Source organism: Notothenia rossii (genome assembly GCF_949606895.1).
Source record: "Notothenia rossii genome assembly, chromosome: 6".
NCBI lineage: Eukaryota > Metazoa > Chordata > Actinopteri > Perciformes > Nototheniidae > Notothenia > Notothenia rossii.
In genome coordinates, this window is record NC_136909.1 from 14,576,036 (window position 1) to 14,600,278 (window position 24,243).

General features: G+C 43.3%; 1 protein-coding gene across 1 annotated transcript in view; it reads right to left on the minus strand.

The window, feature by feature from the left end:
* mef2cb (myocyte enhancer factor 2cb) overlaps positions 1-24,243 on the minus strand; it is a 70,383-nt gene that overhangs the window by 29,421 nt on the left and 16,719 nt on the right. The window contains exon 3 of the mRNA XM_079687110.1: positions 9,787-10,000. Within this exon, the coding sequence (XP_079543236.1) occupies positions 9,787-9,840 (54 nt within the window). The 5' untranslated portion in view covers positions 9,841-10,000. The remainder of the gene's footprint in view (positions 1-9,786; positions 10,001-24,243) is intronic.

Sequence of the window (24,243 nt, forward strand, 5' to 3'; positions counted from 1 at the left end):
CCACCCTCAACATTTTCTCTGTAATAAGGGAATAAATAGAAATCCGACATGACAACTTTTCCTCAATAAAATGAGTAATTCTCAGAGAAACTGAATTAAAGGAAAGTGAAGTCTGCTGATAGTTCAACACCCTACTCTACCAGGAAAAGAAGAAAAAAAAGAAGTTGGGCTTGTTTTAAGGAACTGAAAATACTGTGTCTCAGACAGATAACGGTAAAGAAGATCAGTTAATGCTACTACATCAAAGCTCACAGACGTTCATCTTGGAAAATATGTAATGTTAAATTCTCCACTTTAAATACCCCTACTGTGCTCACACGATCAGTCCTGTTTTTTTCACTAAGAGAATGACCTATAACTATAGTAATCCAAAACAAAATGTGAATTTCATTGTGACATTAACACACATTGTTAAGTTGTTTTGTTGCCCAATGAACCACCTCTCATAGTGAATAACAAGACATTAATATAAATAATGGATGGGTTCCCTGTCTGTGCTTGAAGCTATTTGTGAGTGTTCAAATAATGACAATGCACTCTACTTTAACCACACAAAAGAAATCTCTAATAGGGCCTTTTTCTCTCGTTCCCTCTGTCTCTTTTTCTCTCTTTATTTTCTCTCTCTTTCTCTCTGGGTATTTGTAAGTGTGTGTGTGTGTGTGTGTGTGTGGGTTTGTGTTTGTATGTGTCTGAGGCCCAATACTGGTACCTTTAATAACACACGCATACAAGTGCCCACATTGTCAAAATAGAACAGCCACTATTCCTCTATTGTTTGGTTCAAAACTAGAGCATTGAAAGTGAGTTAATTCCAGTGAGCTGCACCTGGCTTCTTCTCCAAGCCATGTGTGCACGCTCTTTGGCTGAACGGGAAAACGAGAAAATGTGCCACTGCCAGCTTTCTTCCCTGAGCAACACGGCTTTTTTCATATTGAGATTTCTTTCATTTCCTTCTGTGACTGTGTGTATTATTTACATTGGAGATCTGTATTGACAAAGCTTTTTTTTACAGAGAGGACATACTGCCAGAACTGTGCCCAGCTGGTAGCTAATGATCTCAGTTTGTTGATTAACTGCATGTTTGTCTATTCTCTTCTGACACTTAAGTGGGCCAAAAATCACAGAATGAAAACCTCCCTACACTCATTAAACAAGCTCTGAATACAATTGTAAAGGGCTCTAAAAACCTTTACAAAGACAGCCTTTAAATAAGAGATCTTTGTGTGTGGTAGACCAGGGTAATGCAGGAATTGATCTTGCGACATTAATCTATCATGGATTGCCCTTCACATTTTCTCTTTACAACTCGGGGGCCTGAAAGGGGAGATAGGCTTGGATTGATATTGATAGATAGTTTTGAATTTCCTGAAATCATATCTCCCAGGATGCACCAGTGAAACTGAATATCAAAGCATGAACTCCACCCTGTCTTCTTCTTCACTGAGAGTGGGTAAAACTGTCGTAACCTCGACCAGCTTCCCCCTAAAGTTTTCCAGTGATGTCATTGCGTCACGCCAAGCTCTGTGTCAGCCCGAAGAGGCTGAAACCAGAGACACGGACGACATTCTTACTCCTTGCAAAGCATTGTGTGCAATGTCAGGTTCTTTTACCTCGGCACAAACACACATCTTATTCACCGACGACATCAGCGGAGAAAACTCCCCTGGGCTCTAAATACCAAGCTGACATTTACACAGTCTCACTGAAATATGAAAAGAAACAAGCCTCATTCTTAACGCTGAAAGATCAAAAGGCATCTTGTGACAATAAAATTAATTGTCATATGCAACCTACCCTGAGCTGTATTGTCTGAAACTGAAAAAGTACTCACTCCAAAGAGGTCTGCCAGCCTTAGAACCGCAGAGCTACAGTGCAAATTGTACATGAGTGTCAATAAGACGACAGGACTGTAGGACAAAAGGTCAAAACAGACTATTCGGGGACATGTCGAGTGTTGTCTTCCCCTAGTGTTTTGATTCAAGGGGCACTGGGGCAAACGCAGGACACAGCTAGCTGCCGGCCCAGATCCGTTATCACCCACACACTCAGTCTCACACTCTGCTGCGGCCATTAATGTTTTAAAAGGTGGCACGTGGCACACACAGTGGGCTGGGTGTTAGTCCCAGAGGTCCATAGCAGCGTGTCCCATAAGGGAGGTCCACATACAGGCTTAGATAGCTCATATTAGTTGACCACTTGCAAACATCAGCAAAACCACAGACACATACAAACAAAGGAGTGTTTGTAAGTTTTAACTTGAAACCCACTTCTGTGCTGCTTCTAAATTCAACATGTAAAAATTAAAAACACAATCCAATCAAAGTTGTCTTGAGCCTCACACTTTAAATAAGGAACTGAGTGTGCAATTCCCACATAATATATAATTCTCACATAGAGTGACTTTAACAACACCACAGGATGAAAATGAGTGTGATTATGAAAAGCCTCAACTGACCAAACAATAACACCTACATAAATATCACACTGCACCCCCATATCTCATCTGACACGTACAACATGCCTACTTCAAAATCACATATATTACTAATGCTATGCCTATAGATCCATGAGTACACAGGCAAATATAACATTAAAAAAACACCCATTTTAAAGGACAGTTGGACATCAATACTGTCCTGTAGTTAAATGATGGTGCCAAACATCATGTGAAATGTGCTAACAAATATTATATTCTGTTTTCAATTTCACTGAAAGAGGTAACTTTGTCGTGACTTCACATGATGCTGTCATGTGATCCTTTCAGCCCATCAACAGTCATGTGATCCTTTCAGCCCATCAACACTCATGCTGGTGTTGTCACCACTGGCCTTTTTTGTGTAAGCCCAAAAAATCTCCCGGCCCTCGGCAGCTCCTAAATACTGCGCTGGATCTGTAATTGATAAGCCACTGCTCTGTGTTTTGAGTGGAGAAGTAAAACAGATGCTTATGAATGGCACACCTTATCTTAAAACAATTGAAGATACCCGACCCTGAAACCTTTATCTGCAAAAAAAATATCAAGTAATCAATAAAGTAGATCTTATAGTCTATGATCATGAAATAATGTGGTGTAATGGAGTATAGCCTTTTCTTGAGGCCCCTATCCTTGTTGTTAAACCAAAAGAACACATTGTAAACCACCCGTGTGTCAGTGTGGGTGTAATCTTTGTTTTGTTGGTTGGTGGGTGCTGTTAGACACACCACTGTGTTAATAACAGAGAGAATGACGTTAAAGCACATTTGCAACTGTGCATACTGGTAAAAGAGACCAGTGTGAGTGTGTGAGTGTGTATTTTCACACTAAATTGGTAACCAGGGTGTGAAACCTATCTTCACACAGACACACACACACACACACACACACACAGGATAATTTGATAAACCATTTTTGGCATTAGTTGAGGTAAAGACTAAACCATGTCATGTTAGGTCACTTAACTTGTATGTTTGTATGTTTCCACGACTATCAAAGTGTTCTTGTGACACATTTTATTTATTTAAAAATAAGCAATACATGTCTAACAGCAGAAAAATCCTAATAACTTTTTAACCTCTCAATGATCAAAACTAACCAAATTTCAAGATTCCAAAAGATTACTCAGTTATGGAAAAGCGTGAACAAACGATAAGAGATGGTACAATATTTTCCTTCAAAAATAATTGTAATTACTGTTAGGCCTAGGCATTCATAGCATCTTGAACATACACTGTACACTCAGAGTAACACACCAGCCTTATTCGTTCACCCCTAACCTCCTCCACAACCGCATCCCAAGGGAGATTCAGACACATGCACACACAAATGCATTCAGACACACACCCATGTAAACACCTAAACTTGTTATCGTCACATATCCTTTCAGAGCATATGCCTCTCTATTGTAAAATTGTATTTAACACATTTTAATGCCTTTTTGTATAATATTATTTTTTCTTTCCACATATGAATGATTATATGTTATAATATATTACGTATGCTATAGCTGGAGAACGAACAGAAGAACAAAATAATTATAAAAATGAAAACAATCAGTTGTGATCTGTACAATTGACCTGTCACATTTCCTCTGGCAAAAATGGGAGAAAAAACGGTAAGGATAAACAGAGGGATGAGGAGAAAGGAGGGATAGTGGCTGATTCTCTGCCACATGGGTGAGAGGGGAGAGAGAAAGAGTGGAGGGAGAAGAGAGGGGGCGGACGCACAGGAAGCACATTTGTATGCATTTCCTCTCATAACAGGAAGAGGCCAGTGGCTTCCCCTTCACAATGGCTTCGCTTCTGCTTCCCACCTCCTGCCTGCTTCCCTGGGGGAGGAGGAGGTGGAGGAAGAGGAGGAGTGGAGAGACAGGCACCAAAAACTGCTGGTTAGCAAACCAAACATGGCCGTGTGGGGGACACACACACGCAAACACAAACACACACACACTCACATAAATGTCAGTCAACCATGGAGCAGCATGATTTGTCTTGAGACAAACACTTATCCCATTGTCAGGGGCCAAGCAGGAAGACACGGGCTTACGCAAAAGGAATAAGAGGAGCCCAGGACCTGGACCTGAACCCTGCCTCCCAGCCAAAGAAGCTGTTAAGAGGGGCATTACGACAAAAGAGGCTTTGTCCAACCTCTAATATATGCTTTGCTCTTCTCTCTCCTCAAACACTTATCAACCTTTATGAGTGTGCCTCATTATACAGTCTGAAAAGGAGGCAGCACACTCCAAACATTTCTTCATTCAGTGTCTGAATCGAAAGTCTCCACTTTGATTAGCTAAAAGCTAACCTGTGGAGCTGATTGAGCACTGTCTTAATTGTTCAGATTTGAGTTATGGTTTCTTAAAATACATGCCAGTTAGTCCCAGTTCCGTTTCTTCTTCTAACCTAAACTCATAATTATATTTCAGGACAGCACTGTAACGGTTCCTTCTTGGTATGCTCCGGTTTATGTTGAAAAACCGCAACTTTAAAAGGATATGCCCACTGACTAAAATAAAAAGTGGATGTTACATTGCAAGGCCCAAGTTAGTGGCCGGAATGACAAAAATAACTTTGTTTTTTGCGGTGGCTAAACTTTTTTCGTGGCACTAAGGCTGCCACTGTTAGCTATGAGGCACATTATTTCACTTTTCATCTAATGTTTAGTTAGTTTAATCTGTTTTTCATACAGATTGTATTTACGAACACATTTAATAGATTTATGCTGCTACCCTATTAACCTCAGTTTTCACTAAGTGAAGTCTTTTTATGACAAGCACAGCTCAGAATTGGCCTCCAGTAGTAAAAAGCTAAAGGAAATATGGAGAAAATATGCTAATGAGCTTTAGATGATGAGCCAGTCCCTCAATGTAATTGTTAAAAAGGGGGGGGGGGGGCTGGAGAGGAATTAATTAATGGCCACTCTATAGATTGCATACAAATCAAACATATTTTTATAATATAATTCTTACCTATTCCTGTATTTACAATTATTTTAGAAAACTAACATTTACTTTGCAAATGAAAACATAACAATGATCAATATAGCAGGTAAAGAAAAACACGATGCTAAGCCAGATGAAACATTAACGCAGCGTCCACACGGTTGAAGCTTGCCGGCGGGCGTGTCTGAAACTCGACCAACCACCAATCACATGAATCTTCCGCCCCGGACACACAAGCACACGGTTTGATTGGCTAGAGCTTGTACTGGCATATGATTTGATTGGCTGACGCTTCCGTCGAAGCTTCAAAAGTTGAAAATTGCTCTACTTTTGAAGCTAGCAACGCGAGCAAAGCGAAGCGACGGAACCACAATGCAGTTGGCAAAGCGTGACGTCACCCCATTCAAAGTGAATGGGCAGAAGCGTTGAAGCTTCAACGCACACCGCCGTGTGGTCGGCCGTAAGACTTTAAAGTGAGTGAAAATTAAGAGAAGAGAGGTGAGAGAGCAAAATGAACCAAGTGTAGAACATGTGAACGTGAAAAGAAACCAGGCAGAAGCTAGGAAGGCAAAAGAGAATAACAATTCAGCAGAGAGAAGGTGAGAGCCTAGTAAGCCCTTTGCAGGTGAGGTCTCTAGGCGCTGAACATATGACAGAGCGGAGTGCCACGCGCTGTGGTAAAAGAAGGAGATGCGAGAAGGTGGGAAACATGGAATTAGAGGAGGGGTGCAGGGGTGAGGATTTACCCTGTGGGCCTCATTATTTTCCTGCTGTTAATTTCACTCGCACATTTTCTCACCCCAGTGCTGTTGATTAGAGAAAAGAATGCTTTGTCGTTGAAACAAAAAGACCCCTTATTTCACTGGCAGCGCTGCAGTTAAAGTAGTTAGGGAAAATAAGCGCCATATGGTCAAAGACATGGAAAATAATGTTTTTTTTTTCTTTCTTATCTTCTCAAGCCAAGTATGTTATATTGACTGTTGTTTGGGGGAGTTAGGAGATCCTGTCGTTTTACTTCCTGTCACTGATGACCTGAGCCATGTTTAACCTTTGGCGCACACACACACACACACACACACACACACACACACACACACACACACACACACACACACACACACACACACACACACACACACACACACACACACACACACACACACACACACACACACACACACACACACACACACACACACACACACACACACACACACACACACACACACACACAAACAAGTCATCCTAAATTAAGCCCACTGAGCGTACTGGCTGGAGAGGTAACACTAATTAGAGCCAATTGTGGCAAATTAGTCGATCCCAAAGACCGACTCTAGAGAGATAGATGCGTTTTAGATGTGTATATGTGCTCACAAGCAAGCATTTGTCTATGCTGTTTAAACAAAACACTAAATACACTATCTAAGTATGTGTCTGAGTGTATAATCTGTTATTTCTCAAATTCATATTAATGTGTGTGCACAAAAACACACACGTGGATACATCTTGTACTGTAGGTGTGTGTTTGCCTGTGTGTGTGTGTGTGTGTGTGTGTGTGTGTGTGTGTGTGTGTGTGTGTGTGTGTGTGTGTGTGTGTGTGTGTGTGTGTGTGTGTGTGTGTGTGTGTGTGTGTGTGTGTTTCTGTGTACTAACTGGTGCAAGAGAGTCTGCTCTCTGTGTGCAGCCCATGAGTTTATGGCACAGGGGGCCCTTTCATGTGCCCGAGGCTGGGAGAGGGTCTGAGTGGTCGGGGGGCTTGGAGCCAGGGCTCACACACTGCTGCCCACTGTCCGGAGCTCCGGGCAGCCAGTCAACGCCAGGGAGGCCTGGCCCTTCTGCCCCTGCTCTGGGGAAGTGTTTCGGGGTCTGGGGGTGGCAGCCCAAAGTGGCCGCCCAGAGAGAGCCAGGCCCTGTGCCCACTGTGATACTGCAGCTTCAGGGAGGGCAGGGGGGGGGGGCTGTGTTGCCCTGTAGGTGGCAAGGTAGCGTTGACAGGCACACCGAGTGGTGCCACTCCGAAGAGGATTGCCGTAAGAAGCATGTAAAAATCAGTGGAAATGTTACAGTAGCTGTAATTTTTGCTATTTTGGACTAGGACAGGAAGTGTTCTATATTCTGTTATATACAACTTTATGAGCTGTTGGATGTTAATATTATGTCAAACTAGTTCCACCTATATGTTGCACTGATCATTACAAAAATATCAATATGTTAATCAAATAGGACCAAATGTCTTAGAGCCAAATACTTAAAGAAAAAGGTTTTAGAAATAAAAAATCTGACGAGAAGAATCTGAAAGCAACGCAACAAATTCCTCCAGTGTTTATTTGGCTTCCTTAAAAAGGAAGTGAAAATATGCAAAGCTTCCATTTGATTTTTTCCCCCTTTAAGAAGTAAAATGTGAGTTTCTGTGTCAGTCTCTGTCTTGTGATAACCGCCTTTACAAAATGCAGTGATGTCATTTATTTAGGGTGTAGGTGCAATGAAGCCTTTTGCTCATCATGCATGCAATATGTTCCTTGTGATTTCATGACATCATATTAGTAGGAACAAACAAATAAATACGTAATCTATCAAATAAGGGATCAGAATTACAAAATCCAGTGATATATTGATTTGCCTTTCCCTGAACCCTTTCTCCCTTCTCTGCTCCCTCCTCGCTCTGTAAGTAAAGCCCGGATATCTCAGGCATCGATTCCCCTCAGGTGTCCTTCCTGTCTCTCTCTTTCCCTCCTTATCCGCAGGAGCCGGAGAGCCTGGTGCAACTGGCGGGCTCAGTCCAAGGTGGGATGAGAGAGAAGGGCTGAGATAACAGCAAGGAGGAAGTGTGGGTGCTGCAGCAACACGATAGCTTTAGTCCTCATCTGAAACTCTGTGACCTCCTCCTCCTCCTCGCTCTTGTCTCTGTTTGAACGTCTTTCTTTCAAAACCAAAACACATGAATCAGACTATAGAGCACATAGGTGCATGCTGTGACATGCTGTGTCCACTTTATTAAACATTTCTTCCTATGTATTTTTCTCACTCTCCTTTTTATGCCGCAGCTTGCACTCTAAAGTCACTCTGTTGTCAAGATGAACACGCTGTGTATCAGTCAAATCATGATTACTGGGGAATTGTCTTCTTCATCTCAGTTACACTTACATCCTCAATCCCCTCTCACTATCCTCTTGTTACTTGCAATCACAATCATTGAGATCAGTCATGAGAGAGGTTGCAATCTGTTTCAATTACTCCTCCAGTATTGCCCAATCGATTCCTTAAGCCTTTTTATGTCACTACTCTGGCTGCAAATGACTGTGTTTGATAAAGCACACAGTGAGAAACTGTTGTTGACTATTCTTGTGGATGTCAGATAAGAAGCGATGAAGTGGGCCTGTGTGTTCAGACAAGGTGTGTGTGTGCCTGTGTGCGTGTTTGACCTGTGATTCAGGGGGCACGTTAACAGCGTATGGATCCAATTGGGCTGCCAGGAAGCTGACAGAGTGTCAGTGGTCAGTCGTGCCACAGGAAGTGATCAATTGTGTGCCTCCAGGGCAGTGGGAGAGCTCTGTCTCTATCTATTTCCTGCCACAGAAGGTGGTGTCTGCTTGAATCAAGCAGTCCACAATGGATTATGTCTCTCTCTCAAGTAATGCCAGCTGCTGTTAAAAAGTGTCTCATTTTTTTCTAGTGTGTTATTTTATCAGGATTATTTGTACAATATTGCTGGTTTGAAAATGTATCACTTGTGCTTTGCAGAGGAAAGCTACAGCAGTGCAACGGTTACACATTTAGCTCAGGAGAAATATAGTTTCAGTGTTTGTCTGCCAGGCTGCCCTTCATCTCCACCCTGTTGGCCCAATACAGTGTGTCACTATAGACCATCCCATCTCTGTTTGGTTGTTTGTTTATGTTTTTTCCCACCCTGACTCTCCGGTGCTACCACCCTCTTCCCGCTAATATTCCACTGCCAGTGTCCTAAACTGGGTGGCATGGTGTGAGAGGTTGGGTGTGTGAAGTGTGTTATGTGTAGGCCGCAGCCCTCATAACAAGCAGTGATATGCAGAACGGTTTTGAATAATTCTCATGCAAATTCCTTTTTTGGAGAAAAAAAAAACCCTACTGGTGCGATCACACTGGCTTGTTAGATATAGGGGAAACAGGCCTGCTGTTATAACCCAATGGAAGTCTTCCACCCAAAGCAATAACTGTGCTATTCCCACATACACTCCTCTGTCGCCCAGTGCACATATTGCCCAGACTCCCAGAAGACCTTCATTGTTGTAGGGCTATGTGGGGTGTAGGGTGTTTCTCCTTCCTCCATCCTCCACCCCTCCTCTCCCTCCACCCTCACACTCATCCATCCTCCCATCCCCTTAGGACTTACCTGTCTGTTGCGTTCATCCATAATCCGCGTGATCTGAATCTTTTTCCTCCCCATCGTCCCCGTCTCTTTCTTTCTCTCCTCTTTCTAAAGAACTTTATGCTTTCTTCTCTGTCCTCCTTCTTCTTCTTTCTCTTCAATCTTCTGCTCTTCCTTTATCTGTCTTTTTTCTGCTTTCTATTTGTTCCAATCAACTCAAAGATTTCAGCATCCGTACCTGCAAGAAAGAAATGGGGAGGGGGAGGAGAGGAGAGGATCAGCATTAAATGAAATGAAATATGGCAAAATACTGAGAGAAAAAATAATAAAAGTGGCATCATGGCAGCCACAAGGGAGGGTGAAGAAAGACAAAGAATCTGTCAACAATGTTGTGAGAACTGCTGTGTTTTTCACTGTCGATATCATGCAAATCAGTTTTTCCATTTTTTTTTCTTCCAGGCACCGACTATGAGAGGAGACAGCGCTGTCAGGATCTCGCTTCGTTCACAGAGAGTTTGACAGTGTTTTGGAAGTGCCGCTAACTTAAACGCTCTAATCACCGACACTGTAACATTACCTCCAGACTGAGAAATACATTTTGTTTCTTCCCACGAACTGCACTGTATTGACAATGGAACTGCCAGACACAGATTTCTCCCCTCTTCCTGCAGCTCATCTCCAAAATGGTTGCAGGATAGAATACAGATGTACTGTAAAACTGAGTTCAGTCTTGCCATATACTGGCAACATAAAGCCAAAATAATAAAAAAAAGAAGAACAGTGCAGAGACTGATCTTTTAAAACACAGTAAAATCATATTTCTTTGAGGCAGAATTCAAAGAGGATTCCAACACAAACTAAATCCAGCTGGAGACATGTCAATGAGAGCATCTGAGGGGCATCCGAATAAACACATTTGTTTATGAGCGCACGGCAAAGTGTGTTTACCCCTGTTCAGGAGTTGAGGCCAGAAACTGATGAGCTGGACAGCATGTGCAAAGAAAGAACCTGCGCTCTAAAAAAGTTTGCGTAAGTGTGTTACCGTGTGTCCGTTTGTGCGTGTGTGTGTGTGTGTGTGTGTGTGTGTGTGTGTGTGTGTGTGTGTGTGTGTGTGTGTGTGTGTGTGTGTGTGTGAGTGTGCGCTCTTGTGTGAGCTTGGCTAAGCCAGAGCTCCAGTGCATCTCTCCAGAGTGCTAAAGTAGGCCAACCCAATCTATCTCAGGGAGGAGCAGAAGAACTGTTGTTGTGTTTTCTTTTGACAGTAGAGGTGATAACGTCCCTCGTTATGCAAATGAGCATCCCATTATTTAAGCTCAGTGCAATGCAGGGGAGCTGTCAGCGCCGTCACATAAAAAAAAAAAAAAAAAATCCTCCATCTACCCTGCCTTTTTTTCTCTACTTTCCCCTTCTTCTCTCTTCTCTCCTTTCTGAACCAGATTTCCGGCACCTGGCAGCACAAGCATCAGACATTGATGTGGAAGACGACACCGCTTCACCAAAAGACATGTCATTCTCAGTCTCTCTCTCGATCACTCTCTCTCTTTTCTCTCATGCACCCTTGCTCTCTTCTTCACTCTCTCATATTCTCTCTTTTGCACATTCCCACACACATGCATGCATATTGTAATGCATTTCCTTTTTTTCTTATCTTCACCTAACCTGAATCCATGTATTTATTGAGTAACATGCATGAGAAAGCAAAAGAAAGCACTAAGCCCCTGAGGTGAGTGCAGCACATTGCTATGCACTTGACCTCTTTGTGCTGGAGAGTAGGACATTGATAATGAAAGTGCGTAATAGGGACATCTAGGGATGCTGTGTCTCTTAGTGACAGACGGAGGCCTGTAGCAGTAGAGATTAACTGTATTTTTTTATTTCAACAAAAAACACAGGCTTTGGACTACCCATTTGTTATTTCAAAATCTAGCATTTGTTAGTTTAAACTTCAGTTTAGTTAGAGCTAAGACTAAAATAAGTATGTGTACTTTTAAAGTCCATATGCATAAAAAAGATTTGGTAGATGTTCTTTACGATTTTCTCTACCAAAAACCTCCATCACACAAAGAATCAAACAAAAAAAATGAAACAATACAATTTGAACAATGATTAAATTCATGACAAAACACTTCCTGAGTTGATGGTTTGGAATACACCCACTTATGGAAGAATGAAAAACAAACATAAACACATCGTTTGGCAGTTGGGACAACAGCCGGACTGCGCCATCATAATAACAACAATATCTCAAATAAATCTGTGGCAGCTCTGAAGAGGCTATCCAAAACATTTTAGCTTTGCTTCGGCAAACACACCCATCCACAGACAGAAAAACAAAGAGCTGCCCCCTGGAAGAAAACAAAGACGGATCTTGTCAGACAAACTAGGATTACAAGCCAACTAAGGCGCTTGGCACAAGACAGCCAGACAAGGATATCAATCAAGCCGGCATACTTCAATCACATGCTGACAGCAGCATCCCCTCCCAGTCTTTGTGCTCAACAGTACCCAGCCCGGGCACCGCTCCAAACAAGGAGGCGTTACCTTGGTGATCCCTGCCTCCTGGCCTCCGCCTCCACCTCGTTCCTCCCACAGCCCACTGAGCGAGCTGAACCTCTCAATGTCAACAACTGCTGGGGCAACACCTTAGGCCTTACGTAACATTAACGCTAAGACTAAGCCCGTGTCCTGAACATTTAATCCCTGCTTTTGGCTCCCAGCACCAGCCAACGCTCCCCGAGGTGAGGCTCTGCTGCCGCTTAGCCCCGTGTCGGCGCCTCCCCTCCTCAGCCACCCCCTCCTTCCCCATCCCTTCTCACTCTTGCCTCCTCTACCTCCTCCTACACATCGATGCAAGTTCCCTTCCCCACGTCCCCCCCCTTTCTCGCTCCGCCGACACCCCCCACTTTTCCTCACACCCGCCCCCGTCCCACATGAGTGCCAGGCAATTTCTGGATAAGGACCGAGTGCCCACCTCCTCATCGGGCTGCCTTCCCTCTCCTTCCCCTCGTGGTGGATAGAGCATCAGTTAATTTAACAGATTACCACTGAATCACTCAATCCAATTTAGCCTCATGACGCTAAGATAGCAAAAGGCGGGGAAATGCTGGAAACAAGCACTGCTTAGTGAACGCGGTCAAGTGGCGCAAGGTAGTAATCCTCAGCAGGAATTTTTTCGCAGGGGACTGACACTGACACCTGACCTTGAGAGGGCAAATGAGGTGAGAAAGAAACAAGAGGAGAAATAACGACAGACAGAGGAAAAGAAAGACCTAACAGGCTTGGTCACATTAAGCCAATGAACTAATCCCAAAGTAAGGCGTAGGGGAAGAGGCAATAAGCCGTGGAAAATGAAGAATACACCTCAGAATGTATTTACCTTCTCTGCGGAGTCTGACTTATGGTATGTCTACATTCACACACGCCTGGTAACTGGAAGGGAGCTTGAGCGAGCGACTGCTGGGGTCAGAGAGCAAGCTGGCACCGAGCAGACAGAAAGACAACGGCTGCCCTCTCTGCTTGTTTTATAACCTGGGTCTCTACTCGCTGTGTGCTTTGAGTTGGAGAGGTGACAATGAAAGAGAAGGAGAGTGGAGAAAGGAAAACAGAGAAATGCAGAGAAGAGAAGGAAATAGAGAGAAGCATAAAGAGGAATCTTTTCTGAACAGGCACCAGGCCTCTCCAGGGGGAGGGGAAGAGCTGTACCCACGACCCTCCCATCTGTTAAGCAGACGGACGGAGAGAGAGAGAGAGAGAGAGAGAGGGATGAAGGTTGGGGGAGGATGGGAGAGATGGAGAGGGAGCAGCGATTCAGCACATAGATCTAATGAGCACTCTCTCTCTCTGAGTCTCAGAAGTGGAGCTGAGAGGACGATGAGAACATATACACTCAGTGCACCACAAGCCTTGATTCTAGGTCGCCTCTCTCCCAAGTGTTTAGTCACTAAAAACTAATATACAGCACATGGCGCTTTTTCACATTCTAATAGACGGTCTATAGGGTGCTTGTTAATGTCGCTTTGTTATTGAGGACAGACACTGAAGATGACTCCTTTGAATCAAGGGGGGGGGGGTGGGAAGAGGAACTTTGGCTTGACTCACTCTTGAGACTAATTCGTCACTTTAGAAAACAACTAGGCAAACGTAGAAGAAGTGCAGATGAACACTGGTTCCAAGGACAAAAGTTTTGCCCCAATAATGTATCAGATCACTTGGAGTGTGAGGACATGTTCAGATGAAACTGGCACGCCTGTAAATGCAACGTGTGTAGAATTCTGCTGATGCCGCAATTCTGCGATCCTAATTCTACACGTTATAGCAAATTGGGGAAAGGTGATTTATCATGACACGATCGGCCATGTTTTTCCAAGAAACCCCACCTCGGCAGCACAGCCTCGGCTCATGGTACATCTGCAACACATTTGGTAATAGCATGTGTCCTGAAAAAAATAAATATATATATATAACGCCAGTATCCCCTATCCTCCAAGGAAATGTGGTTGTGAGGATTTGAAATAACATATTACACTGCAGTAAGTAAACCTTTTAGGAGGTGTATGGTACATTAAATAAACGCTCTCTCTTTTTAAATAAACTCCCATTTCCTTGAAGAGGAGGAGGAGGAGGAAAAAAAGAGCTTTAATATGGTTTTCCAAATACAATCTGAATGTCAGTACACACTCACAGTGCTCCATTTTTACTTGAGCATTTCTGTCATGTAGAAGATTTTTTCCTAAGGAACATTTAAGTTGTTTCTTTTTCAGATGTGTAGATTTTTGGAGGTGTATTCTCTCAGCTTTTGATGTAGCTATTTACGCGTGTGCCGGTATAAATGTGTCTGTGGGTGCATCTGTGTGAGTTTGTGCTTTATTTGGATGTAGAGGTACACAGCACTTTATCTCCTGTCAGGATGGATGGAGATGTACCAGCAGAAATGAGAGGAGGGGAAGGATCAAGCAAAGGAGCGAGTCGATGGCCAGGCGGAATGGGAGCAGAAAAAATGTGTATCAGATCTCATTGTGCCTCTAATGTCATTACAGGCAGTGACTCCTCTATGTGGCACGCTGCACTCCCCATCTGTCAGAGTGAGATAGGCAGGGTGACGAATGGCTATCACAGCTACTTCCCTCAGCCCCCACCACCCCAACCCCCACTCCAATATCCGTATCTTTTTCAAGTGCTGAGGGAAAAGAGTGACCTAAACCTGGGCGGTAGCCCACGCGTAGGTGGGCCTCTATGGCTCTGAATTTCAGCAGATATTAGGGCTAATTTAACATGTTAGCGGCTAAAGAGATTAGCAACATGTACATCTGGGGATTAGAGTGATAGTGGTGGATCATCTTATAATGTGTTCATTCCTCTTTTTTTCCCAGTGAGCGTTCTGGCTAAACTTGAATTTGAGAGGTGGTGGTGTGTGTGTGAGTTCGTATGTGTGTACTGCAGGAGATACGTCTTCACCTGTCTCTCTCTATTAACTCATGATTTACTTGTATCATTAGTGAGACAGAGACGGTTTTACATGTATTCTATTTTCAATCTCTATGCGACTTAGAACTGAGACACCTGTCTATAGATGAGGAGGAAAGTGAGCCAATAGCCTGTGGTTGGCACAAGTGTTAACACTCTGTCAAGCACTTATATGTGTGATTGACATTATGGAAGAAACTATATTGATGTAGGTAGCAGCTCAAGTGCTACAAGATTAACTCTAAATTTGTGGCGAATCCCTGTTTAATAAATCCTCAACTTAAAAACTTTATATTTAACTTTAAACATAATTGATTTCATACTAATGAGACTCTGCCAGCTCTTTTTTCTCTTATCCCTCAATCCAACAGCTACGGGGTCTAGAAGGACAGGAAACACAGACACAGACACGCACACACACAAACACACACACTTAGCGGAAGGATGTGACATCAGCAGGCTAAGACAATCAAAGGTGCTAAAGGTGCTTCCTTCCGTAAACTTCTCTCTTAAGAGAGAAGAATTGGGAATCAAAATACACTCCTCAGGCTCCGATGTTGAGTGAAAATGAACTGAACAAATAGGCTCTCTGAATATGAAATACTTAAAAATATCCCTAGATTACTGATTTTGTTTAAAGCGGTCACATAAGTAAAGAACTATTCATTTAATGTTTACATGTCAATGAAGCAACACATGATTTTGTGAAAACACTAACTGGGAAACTGGCTTGAAAAAGAAAAGTACAAAACGGAAAGAAAAATGTTGCCTTAACTTTTGAGTACATTTAAGATATTGAACCTTGTTTGAAACATATGTTTGGGTAAATATGTCCCTCTGATTGGTCCCACGATGAGATTAAAACATTGGCATTAACATATTTTCACGCTATAGGTTTTTCCCTTTAGCTGCACTAGTTCTTCATCGCAAACGGCAATCAAACTATAACAGGATGAGCCTTTTGAACTAAATAAAACCGTTTTGATTAAAAGAGCAATTAATTCTTTGTACCTGTCTTCACATTGAATAAGAAATAGAATTACTATTCAGACAAAGACGATGTGTTATAATTACTTCTGTGTAATGTAAAATATGATATCAAATTATACATCTTTTTTATACACTATACTGTATACGATCTATTTTTTTTATTATGAATTCAAAATGTATTTTCCTTCGTATGTTTCCTCACTTGGCCTCTGTCGCATTTCACTACGGTCCAAAGAAAATGTACTTTCTTCTAAAGGTCCCGGCTGAATCTAGCTGTATTCTCAGAGGGAAAAAAAGCCTAATTTTATTTAATTTCCTGTTGTTGATGTAAAAGACTTTCGGTTCAATTTAATATTATTAATTCTGGTAAGTATTTTTAGATTTATAAGAGTTTTGTCAACTGCTGTATGATAGTATAAGGGGGGGGAGTACGTAGCCCTGGCCTTGGTTTGGGCAGCTGCACGTCTCATTCAGCACCAGTAGATAGAGGCCTTGGGCCATCACAGCCGCAATGAAGGTAGGTAGCCATCCGTCAGAGCAAGTATAGGGGCAGGTGAGAACCATCTTTCCATAGCCCATTGCTGACTTCCCCAAGGACAAAATGACTTGACACATTGCGTCAACCCCCCGTTTTGAACGTAGGCCAAGGGCTGTATAGCCACAGCTGCTGGCAAAAGGCAGACGAACAAGAGCCCAAATGTGAATGCCAGGCAAATCTAGTTGGATATGAACAGGGAAAAAGAGTAGCCGGTGTGGTTGAAAAGCATTCCCTGTCGATTGTCTGCAGCTTTGTGTTGTGGTTTATAAAAACAAATAAACTAAGACGAGCGCAATGAAAATCTCGCCACACACATACCCCTGTGCCAAGCTGGAAAAATGGTATCAGAAAAAAGGAGAAGGAAAGAAAAAGCAGAAGCATAGGCAAGCCACAATTTGCAGAGGCCCCGGAAAGACTGGAATGAATCACCATTTAGTGCATTCAGTCTTTCCATGGCATGAGCATACGGAGGGGCAATGGACGCATTGAGGTATAAAGTAGATATAGAAAAGATGATAGAGAAAAACAAAGAATCAAATGAATAAAGGTGACACGGTACAAGGAGGAAACAACGAGAAGTTGGGCAGAAGGTTAAAAAGCAAAGTATTAAAATGGATTTGAATATGGAAGCGGCGCAGATTGTGGTGATACGCACAGATGATGTCTAAACACAACCCACTTCTCTCAAGTTTCACTTTATCATCACTGCCATGATTTATTTCACTTCTTCCTCTTTCTCTATCTATTTCCAGTCATTGTAAAGTCATTTATACATCTCTCATGTTTTTTTTTTTTATTCACATGTTGCTCCGCGCGCTGCAGGACCCAGGTGCTGACAGTGAGGGGAAGAACAGAAAAATAACACACACGTGTACATGAACGAGCAAAAATGTGCGTCTAGGTGCACTGATAACTCATCCCCTGCTTATCTATCATGTTCATAAAACAACGGGAAAAACAACACTGTAATGAACAGTGAACCAACGCAGTGGAATTGCAGGATAAACCCTTCAATGAGTGTACCCAGCCCCCACAGGAACAGCCGGGAGTCATGTCACTAAGAACACAAAGCACTGACATATTCACCCAATTATGTTCCCTGCCGAGTATGACAATGTCTCAGGATGTTAGCAATGTTCTCCAGTGGGGGGAGAAGGGCTGAGAGTGTGTGTATGTGCGTGTGTTTGTGTCAGAGGTCTGAAACGGAGGCTAAGGGCTGCCTGGGCCAGGCTTACTTATGTTCAAGCACAGCAAACTTCCCAGTAGTCGCGTGCCCCTGCTCCTCCTGCTTTTCCCCAAACCCACATCGTATCAACACCAGACATCATGGATAAGAAGATCCGCTGATGATTTCATCACACCCCAACCCCTTACTCTTTCTCTTTGCCACAGCATTCTAATCACCCTAATTAAAAGCTTTGTTCATTTAGAAATCTCTGATGACAATTTGTTTCACTCTACCCTACAGCAGTGGTGGCTGTGAAGAGAGGAGAATTAAATTTGATCTTCTGACAGCAATTATTAAATGCTCCCTCCTGGCCTCAATTAAGGCCCGCAGGCTAATGCTAACATGGCTAACCCTCATGCAACCACGAGGTGCCAGTGCACTTCCTTTTTCTTCGTTTTGTCACCCTGCATGTGTGTATGAATGTGCATCTGTGAGTGTCTATGAACTCGCTGGGTATGGAAATTGTGCTACTTATGGGTTGTTATTTTACATCCTTGCTGATGGGAAGAGGTAAATGAAATGATTTCCCTTTTTCTTTTCTTTTTGTGCTTGTAACTAAGTCAGCATGTGGGCAACCTTACAGGGAAGTGGTGGAATTTACTATTTTTCATAGTCTCACTTGATCAGCAAATTTGGAATCCACAATGAAACTATTACGTGAAGTGATTATTTTTGAAGTTGTGACCGTAACAAGCGAAAACTTAAGCTGTTCTACTTCTCTATTGTTAAATGCTGTGAGTTTATATGTGCTGTGGGATTCAACTTATGTACATAAATAAACTATAAAATAAGACTCTTTGTATGGCACTGGGAACACACGTCTTCAGGTTTGGCTATACGTATCTTCAAAAAAAACTAAAATAATTACAGTTAACATTCGCTCAGTACTCTGCCTCTCCCTGTAGTTGTGATACTGCCACAGCATTATGTGTCATGGTCACATCCTTGCTGCGCTGAAGTGAGAGCCACAGCACTGCTTTGAGTCTATGCACAGCGTGCGGGTAATTTGCAGAGAAGTAGAAGGTTGCACACTTCAACAAGAATGTCCTTCATAGATTCGACCTTCTGTTTTTTTTTTTTCTTCCTCCGGTCCCTGTGCTCCGCTAGGAAACCGAGTAACCTAGATCGTAGAGTAGGGAGAGAGAGGGAATGTGACAGAGAAAGAGAGAGACAGAAATAAAGAGAGAGAGAGAAAAAGAAGCAGTAGTGCATATTGAAGGGAGTCAGAATATGACACCCCATCACCCTACCAAGCGCTTGAAAATGTTTTTTTTTTTAAAACCTTACTAGGATGATGTCAGTTTCAGTTTTTTTTTCTTCAGGTTACCGCAAGCTGATTGTGCTGATTATTGGTGGGCATTGTTTTCCTGTTGACGCTGTGCATCATTAAACAGAGATTGTTCCACTCTTAGTGTTTGTTTAAGCAAGGCTGGTGTAATGTTTCCAGGCACCGTCTCTTTACCACAGACACACAAACACACACACACACACACACACACACACACACACACACAATGTAAACTTGAGACACAAGTTGGACGCATTGCATCTATAATTGATGTTACTCATGTTCTCTGTTTCAAGTCAAACATAAAAAGAAAGCAAATTCAATAAAAAACTATTCTCTTGAAAACTGTTTCAGTCTCTTTGGTTAAAAATGCGACATACATAAGGGTCTTAAAGATATAAAAAAATGTCAGCATGTAGCCTGGACTGCGCTCCCAGTGCTTTACAGTTCCCAGTGAGGGGTGGATGAGGATAAAGGTTGACTGGAGTGTGTGGTGTTACCTACAGATCAGCCTCTGTTTAGGGGAGTGGCCCACCAAGGCCAGAGCGGGCCAGACCCAGTACCAAGCCTCTCATTAGTCATCGGCTGGGTGCCGCGTTCCCTTTTGGAGTGGTTAGGGGGGAACCGGCGAGGGTCTGGCAGTCCCACTATACTCCACTCCCAGCACCATCACAACCCGACCTCATCAAAGCGAGCGCTCGTAATTTGTCACAGAAAGCAGCCAATTAACATATGTTAAGGGAGGAGGGACGACGTGAAGAAGGGAGGAGAGGAGGGGAGGGCGAGTGAAAAAAGATAGCGTATGATTAAAGAGTCTGCACAGCTGCACAAAATCAAGATGGCAAAGAGTGGTTTGAAAGAGACCTCAGACCCAGTAATCTGATAAAGCTTACTGTTACTTAACCCCCATAAGCAAAGGGAGAGAGGGAGAGAGGGAGAAGGAGAGAGCGGGTGAATGAAATAATAGAGAGAAACAAATATTAAATTACTGCTGTGAAGCTACATGCTTTGGCAGGGTGCCTCTACTCTCAATATGTGACGGCCACTGCATCACACGGAGATGACCCTCTTGCTGTTTGACCACGCTCTATGTTTGGTTCAGTGCTAACCATTGTGCTTAATGTGGTTCACAGATTTTTACCTCTTTTACTACAGCATTTGAATGCTCGGTACGCCACAGATATTTAGCTCCCTTTCTCAAGAAACAAAAAGGTGTTTTTTCATTTATTTTTCTGTCACAAAGTCTCAGACAAGTTGCTTACATTCTCACTTGTTTGTTTGCTTTCAAATTCTTGTTCCTCACGGTTGGTTTTTAACACGCAGTGTGGTTATTTATGCATGTGTGCACGTGACTGTGTGTCTGCGCGCGTGTGTGCATTTATATGTCTGTTATTGTTGATGTTGTTGTTGTAGGAACATCTTGTGAAGTGAGTTGTGTGATATTGTTCCTTGTTGTTGGATATGGTGGCAGCTGAATGCATTAGCAGTGCGCGCCAATGCCATTCTGTGTTCTGTCGTCTCTCAGCCACCCCTGCCTCGTCTCTACTGCGCCTGATCACACGGGCTGACAAGCGAGTTTGGGTCTTCGTCTGCCGCGCCATCCGTGGCTACGTGGGCTCCGACTCTTTTAGCGTGCAGAATAAGAGAGGGCAGGAAGCTTTAAACACATTTGAGTGATTTTGGGTTTGTACGTCAAGTCGTGGGGAAATCCCCCCCAAATAAAAAGGCAGAAAACTTAAACAACACTGCTGTATTTCTAATACAGTTTTGAAAGAAACATCGTTGTAAAATGAATTAAACGTTATTCAGATGGAAGTCAGAGAATGAAATGGACAGTAAAACAACAAGTGGCGGACAGAAAGGAAAAGCCTTCACTATATATATATAAATCATGACTTGTTTCTCTTGCACTCTTATCCTTGCCATCAAGCATCAATCGTTATTTATTTATTTTTCCTATTTGGGAAGTAAAGGGCTAGAGTGGAGAAGCGGAGGAGTGAAGGAGTGGGGGATGGAGGGATGGAGGGGGCGGCGGCGAGTTGTGTTTGGTTCACAAGACTCGCTGCTTGGTTGACTTGTTGTCTTCTCTTCTCCTCTGTGTTGCGAGCTGGTGGTTCAGCGAAGGACCTGGCTGCCTGGAGTTCCCCCCCTCCACTCAAATCCCTCTGCTGCGAGCACAGCTGCACCGTTCACATAACCTCGACTGCCCCCTCCTACACCCCCCCCCCCCCCCCCTGCTAATGATAGCAGAGCACGTCCCCTCCACAAGGCAACAGCTTTTTCCACTTCATGTACATACACACAAACTTGCCGTACGCGCACACAAGATCGTTGAACACGCGCGCAGACGGGCACAACGTATCCCTTTGCCTTCTCTCGGGTTCCTTCCCTTCATATTTTCTCATATCATTCAATTTCTTCCCCTTCTCTTCACCCTGAGAAAAATCCCCTGGCCTTATGACCCATGTAGGCCTGAGAACGATAGCCCCCCCCCCGCCACAGACTGACACACACAAACACACTAAACCCACCCCTTCAACTCCAAACTCCCGTTTCTTTCTCCCTCTGTTCACCCCTGCACAGCAAGTGACCTGCATCACAGCTGTGTGTGGGAATTTCTACGAGTGGGTGTGTTTGTGAGAGTTGAGTGTGTGAATATATGTATTTGCACATACCTGCGTACATCAATGTTCACACCGCATATGCTGCCTGTACATTACTGTGCTACCGAATGCGTTTATACATTTACTCGGTATATTTCGGTTGTCCGTGCGTGCGTGTGTGAGGGGGGGGGTGTGTGTGTGTGTGTGTGTGTGTGTGTGTGTGTGTGTGTGTGTGTGTGTGTGTGTGTGTGTGTGTGTGTGTGTGTGTGTGGGGGGGGGGGTGTGTGTGTGTCTATGTAAGCAGAGGAGAAGGGAGGTGAGGGCAGCTCTGGGCTTCTGCTGCACCTACTGAGCATTATCCCATATAAACAACTCATTACACGTGTACTTAACCAAGGGGAGCCGGTAAGCAGTGGAAGTTAATCCCCGTTATCGTTCCTAGCGTTTCTCTTCCGATTAGGCTACAGGGAAGAGGATCGCAAGAAGGTAGGCTGCTCAGTGCACGAGGAGGAAGAGTGAAGAGGAGGCGAGAGGGAGAGAGAAGAAAGGAAAGCATTTGAGTTAACTTCCCACAAGTGCCTTTTTTACTTAAAGTATCCCTTCTCTCTCTATACTTCTCCCTGCCTCTACCGCTATACCCTCCTGCCTTTCTCCTCGCTTTTCCCTGTGGATTTTGAGCTGCTCTTCCTTGTTTTCGACCATCTCTTAGAACTGGGTCATCGACAGACTGTGCGGCAGCATTTTGAAGAACATGGAAGGGAAAAAAAAGCGTGTTCTTTCTATGAGAACAATCCAAGGCTTCTTTAACAAGTAGCCCGCTTATCAAATTAAGCTGTCAAAAGCACATTAATAACAGGCAACACAATTCCCTTCACAGAGAAAGAGGGAAAAAAGTACATTCGGAGGGAAAAAAATAAATGATTTTTTTTTTCACTGTGTAAAGAGACAGTCCACCAAGGGCCGTAAAGCTTATCAAAGATTTCTCCCTTTCTATGTTTCTCTCTATCTGTCCCATTCGTAATGTGATTATTAGGACCCTTTTATGAGGGGCAAAGATGTACAGTGCCACTCATTTGGAGGGTGAACAACATCTCGGGCTAGATGCAGCAGGGATCATGTTTAATGGAATTATGAGCATAACTGGTGCGGTTTTTCCACTTTTTATTAATAATAATAATAATACATTTATTTTGGGGGGCGCCTTTCATAACACCCAAGGACACCTTACAGGGCATAGGGGCAATATAGGGAACAATTAAAACAGTGGATTTAGTGCAGTATCAGCCGGGGTAAGACAAGACAAACAACAGGAAATTGACTACAAAAGGACACAGGGTACAGATTACTAGACAGACTCCACTTATGGTGGATGACAGATAAACAGATAAAAGAGTGAATGTGGATTCAAGACCAAATGATGATGGAGGAATATGATGCCCAGTAAAGGAGATGAATAGGAGGAATACACAAGAACACTGTTAACGGTCCATGTGATTAAGTCATTAAATATCAGTTTTTCTTTAGAATATCTGACACTTCCCATGAATAAATAACTGTTAGATAAACTATAAACACGTTTTCATATTTAAAATCTACTCTCAAACATAATTTCCAGTTTATTCAGAGATTTATTCAGTGCTACGTTATCCCAAAAAACACTGATTAGACCCTTTAAAATGTGGAGCCAGATCCTCCCGTAAGAAAGTGAGAGCGGAATGTGAGGGAAACAGTGTACAACATTGAGAGAAAAGAGAGAAAGTTAACACTCAGAGTGCTGTTCACATGGCATATGCCTGAGAAGCAGAAATGAAATTAACAAGACACCTCGGCACACAGATGGCAGAGAGGAGAGAAAACCACCCTATGACCTTACACTCATAGACTAAGTGTCGAAAAAACACACTTCTCATTTTGAAGACATTCTATTGTGTTGCCATTTTGACACTCCTATCAAAGCAGTATACTCAGCTCAGTGTTTGTGAAAAGGAATTAACTTAGTAGTGTTTTTTTAATCCCTACAAAATCTGACAGTGTCAGCTAGGCTCCTTATGCTGAACTGCAAGCTCCTTTGTGTTTTACTCCAGAGACGGATTTTCTCACACCCTCAATTTGAGTCCCATCCTGTTTGCTTGGCCCCGAGGGGGCTGCTCTGTCGCCCGGAGTGGGCCGGCGTTGGATGGATGTGACGTCGAGGCACTGGGACTGGAGGGAGGCTGGAGCCACGACAGGTATCCCCCGCACTTCCTCAGCTATTTATGAAACCATGAGTCCAGCAGGGCCAAAAATAAGACAGAGGCCATTTTTATCCCAAACAACAAAGTTGGCTAGCTTCTTTACACACACACACACACACACACACACACACACACAC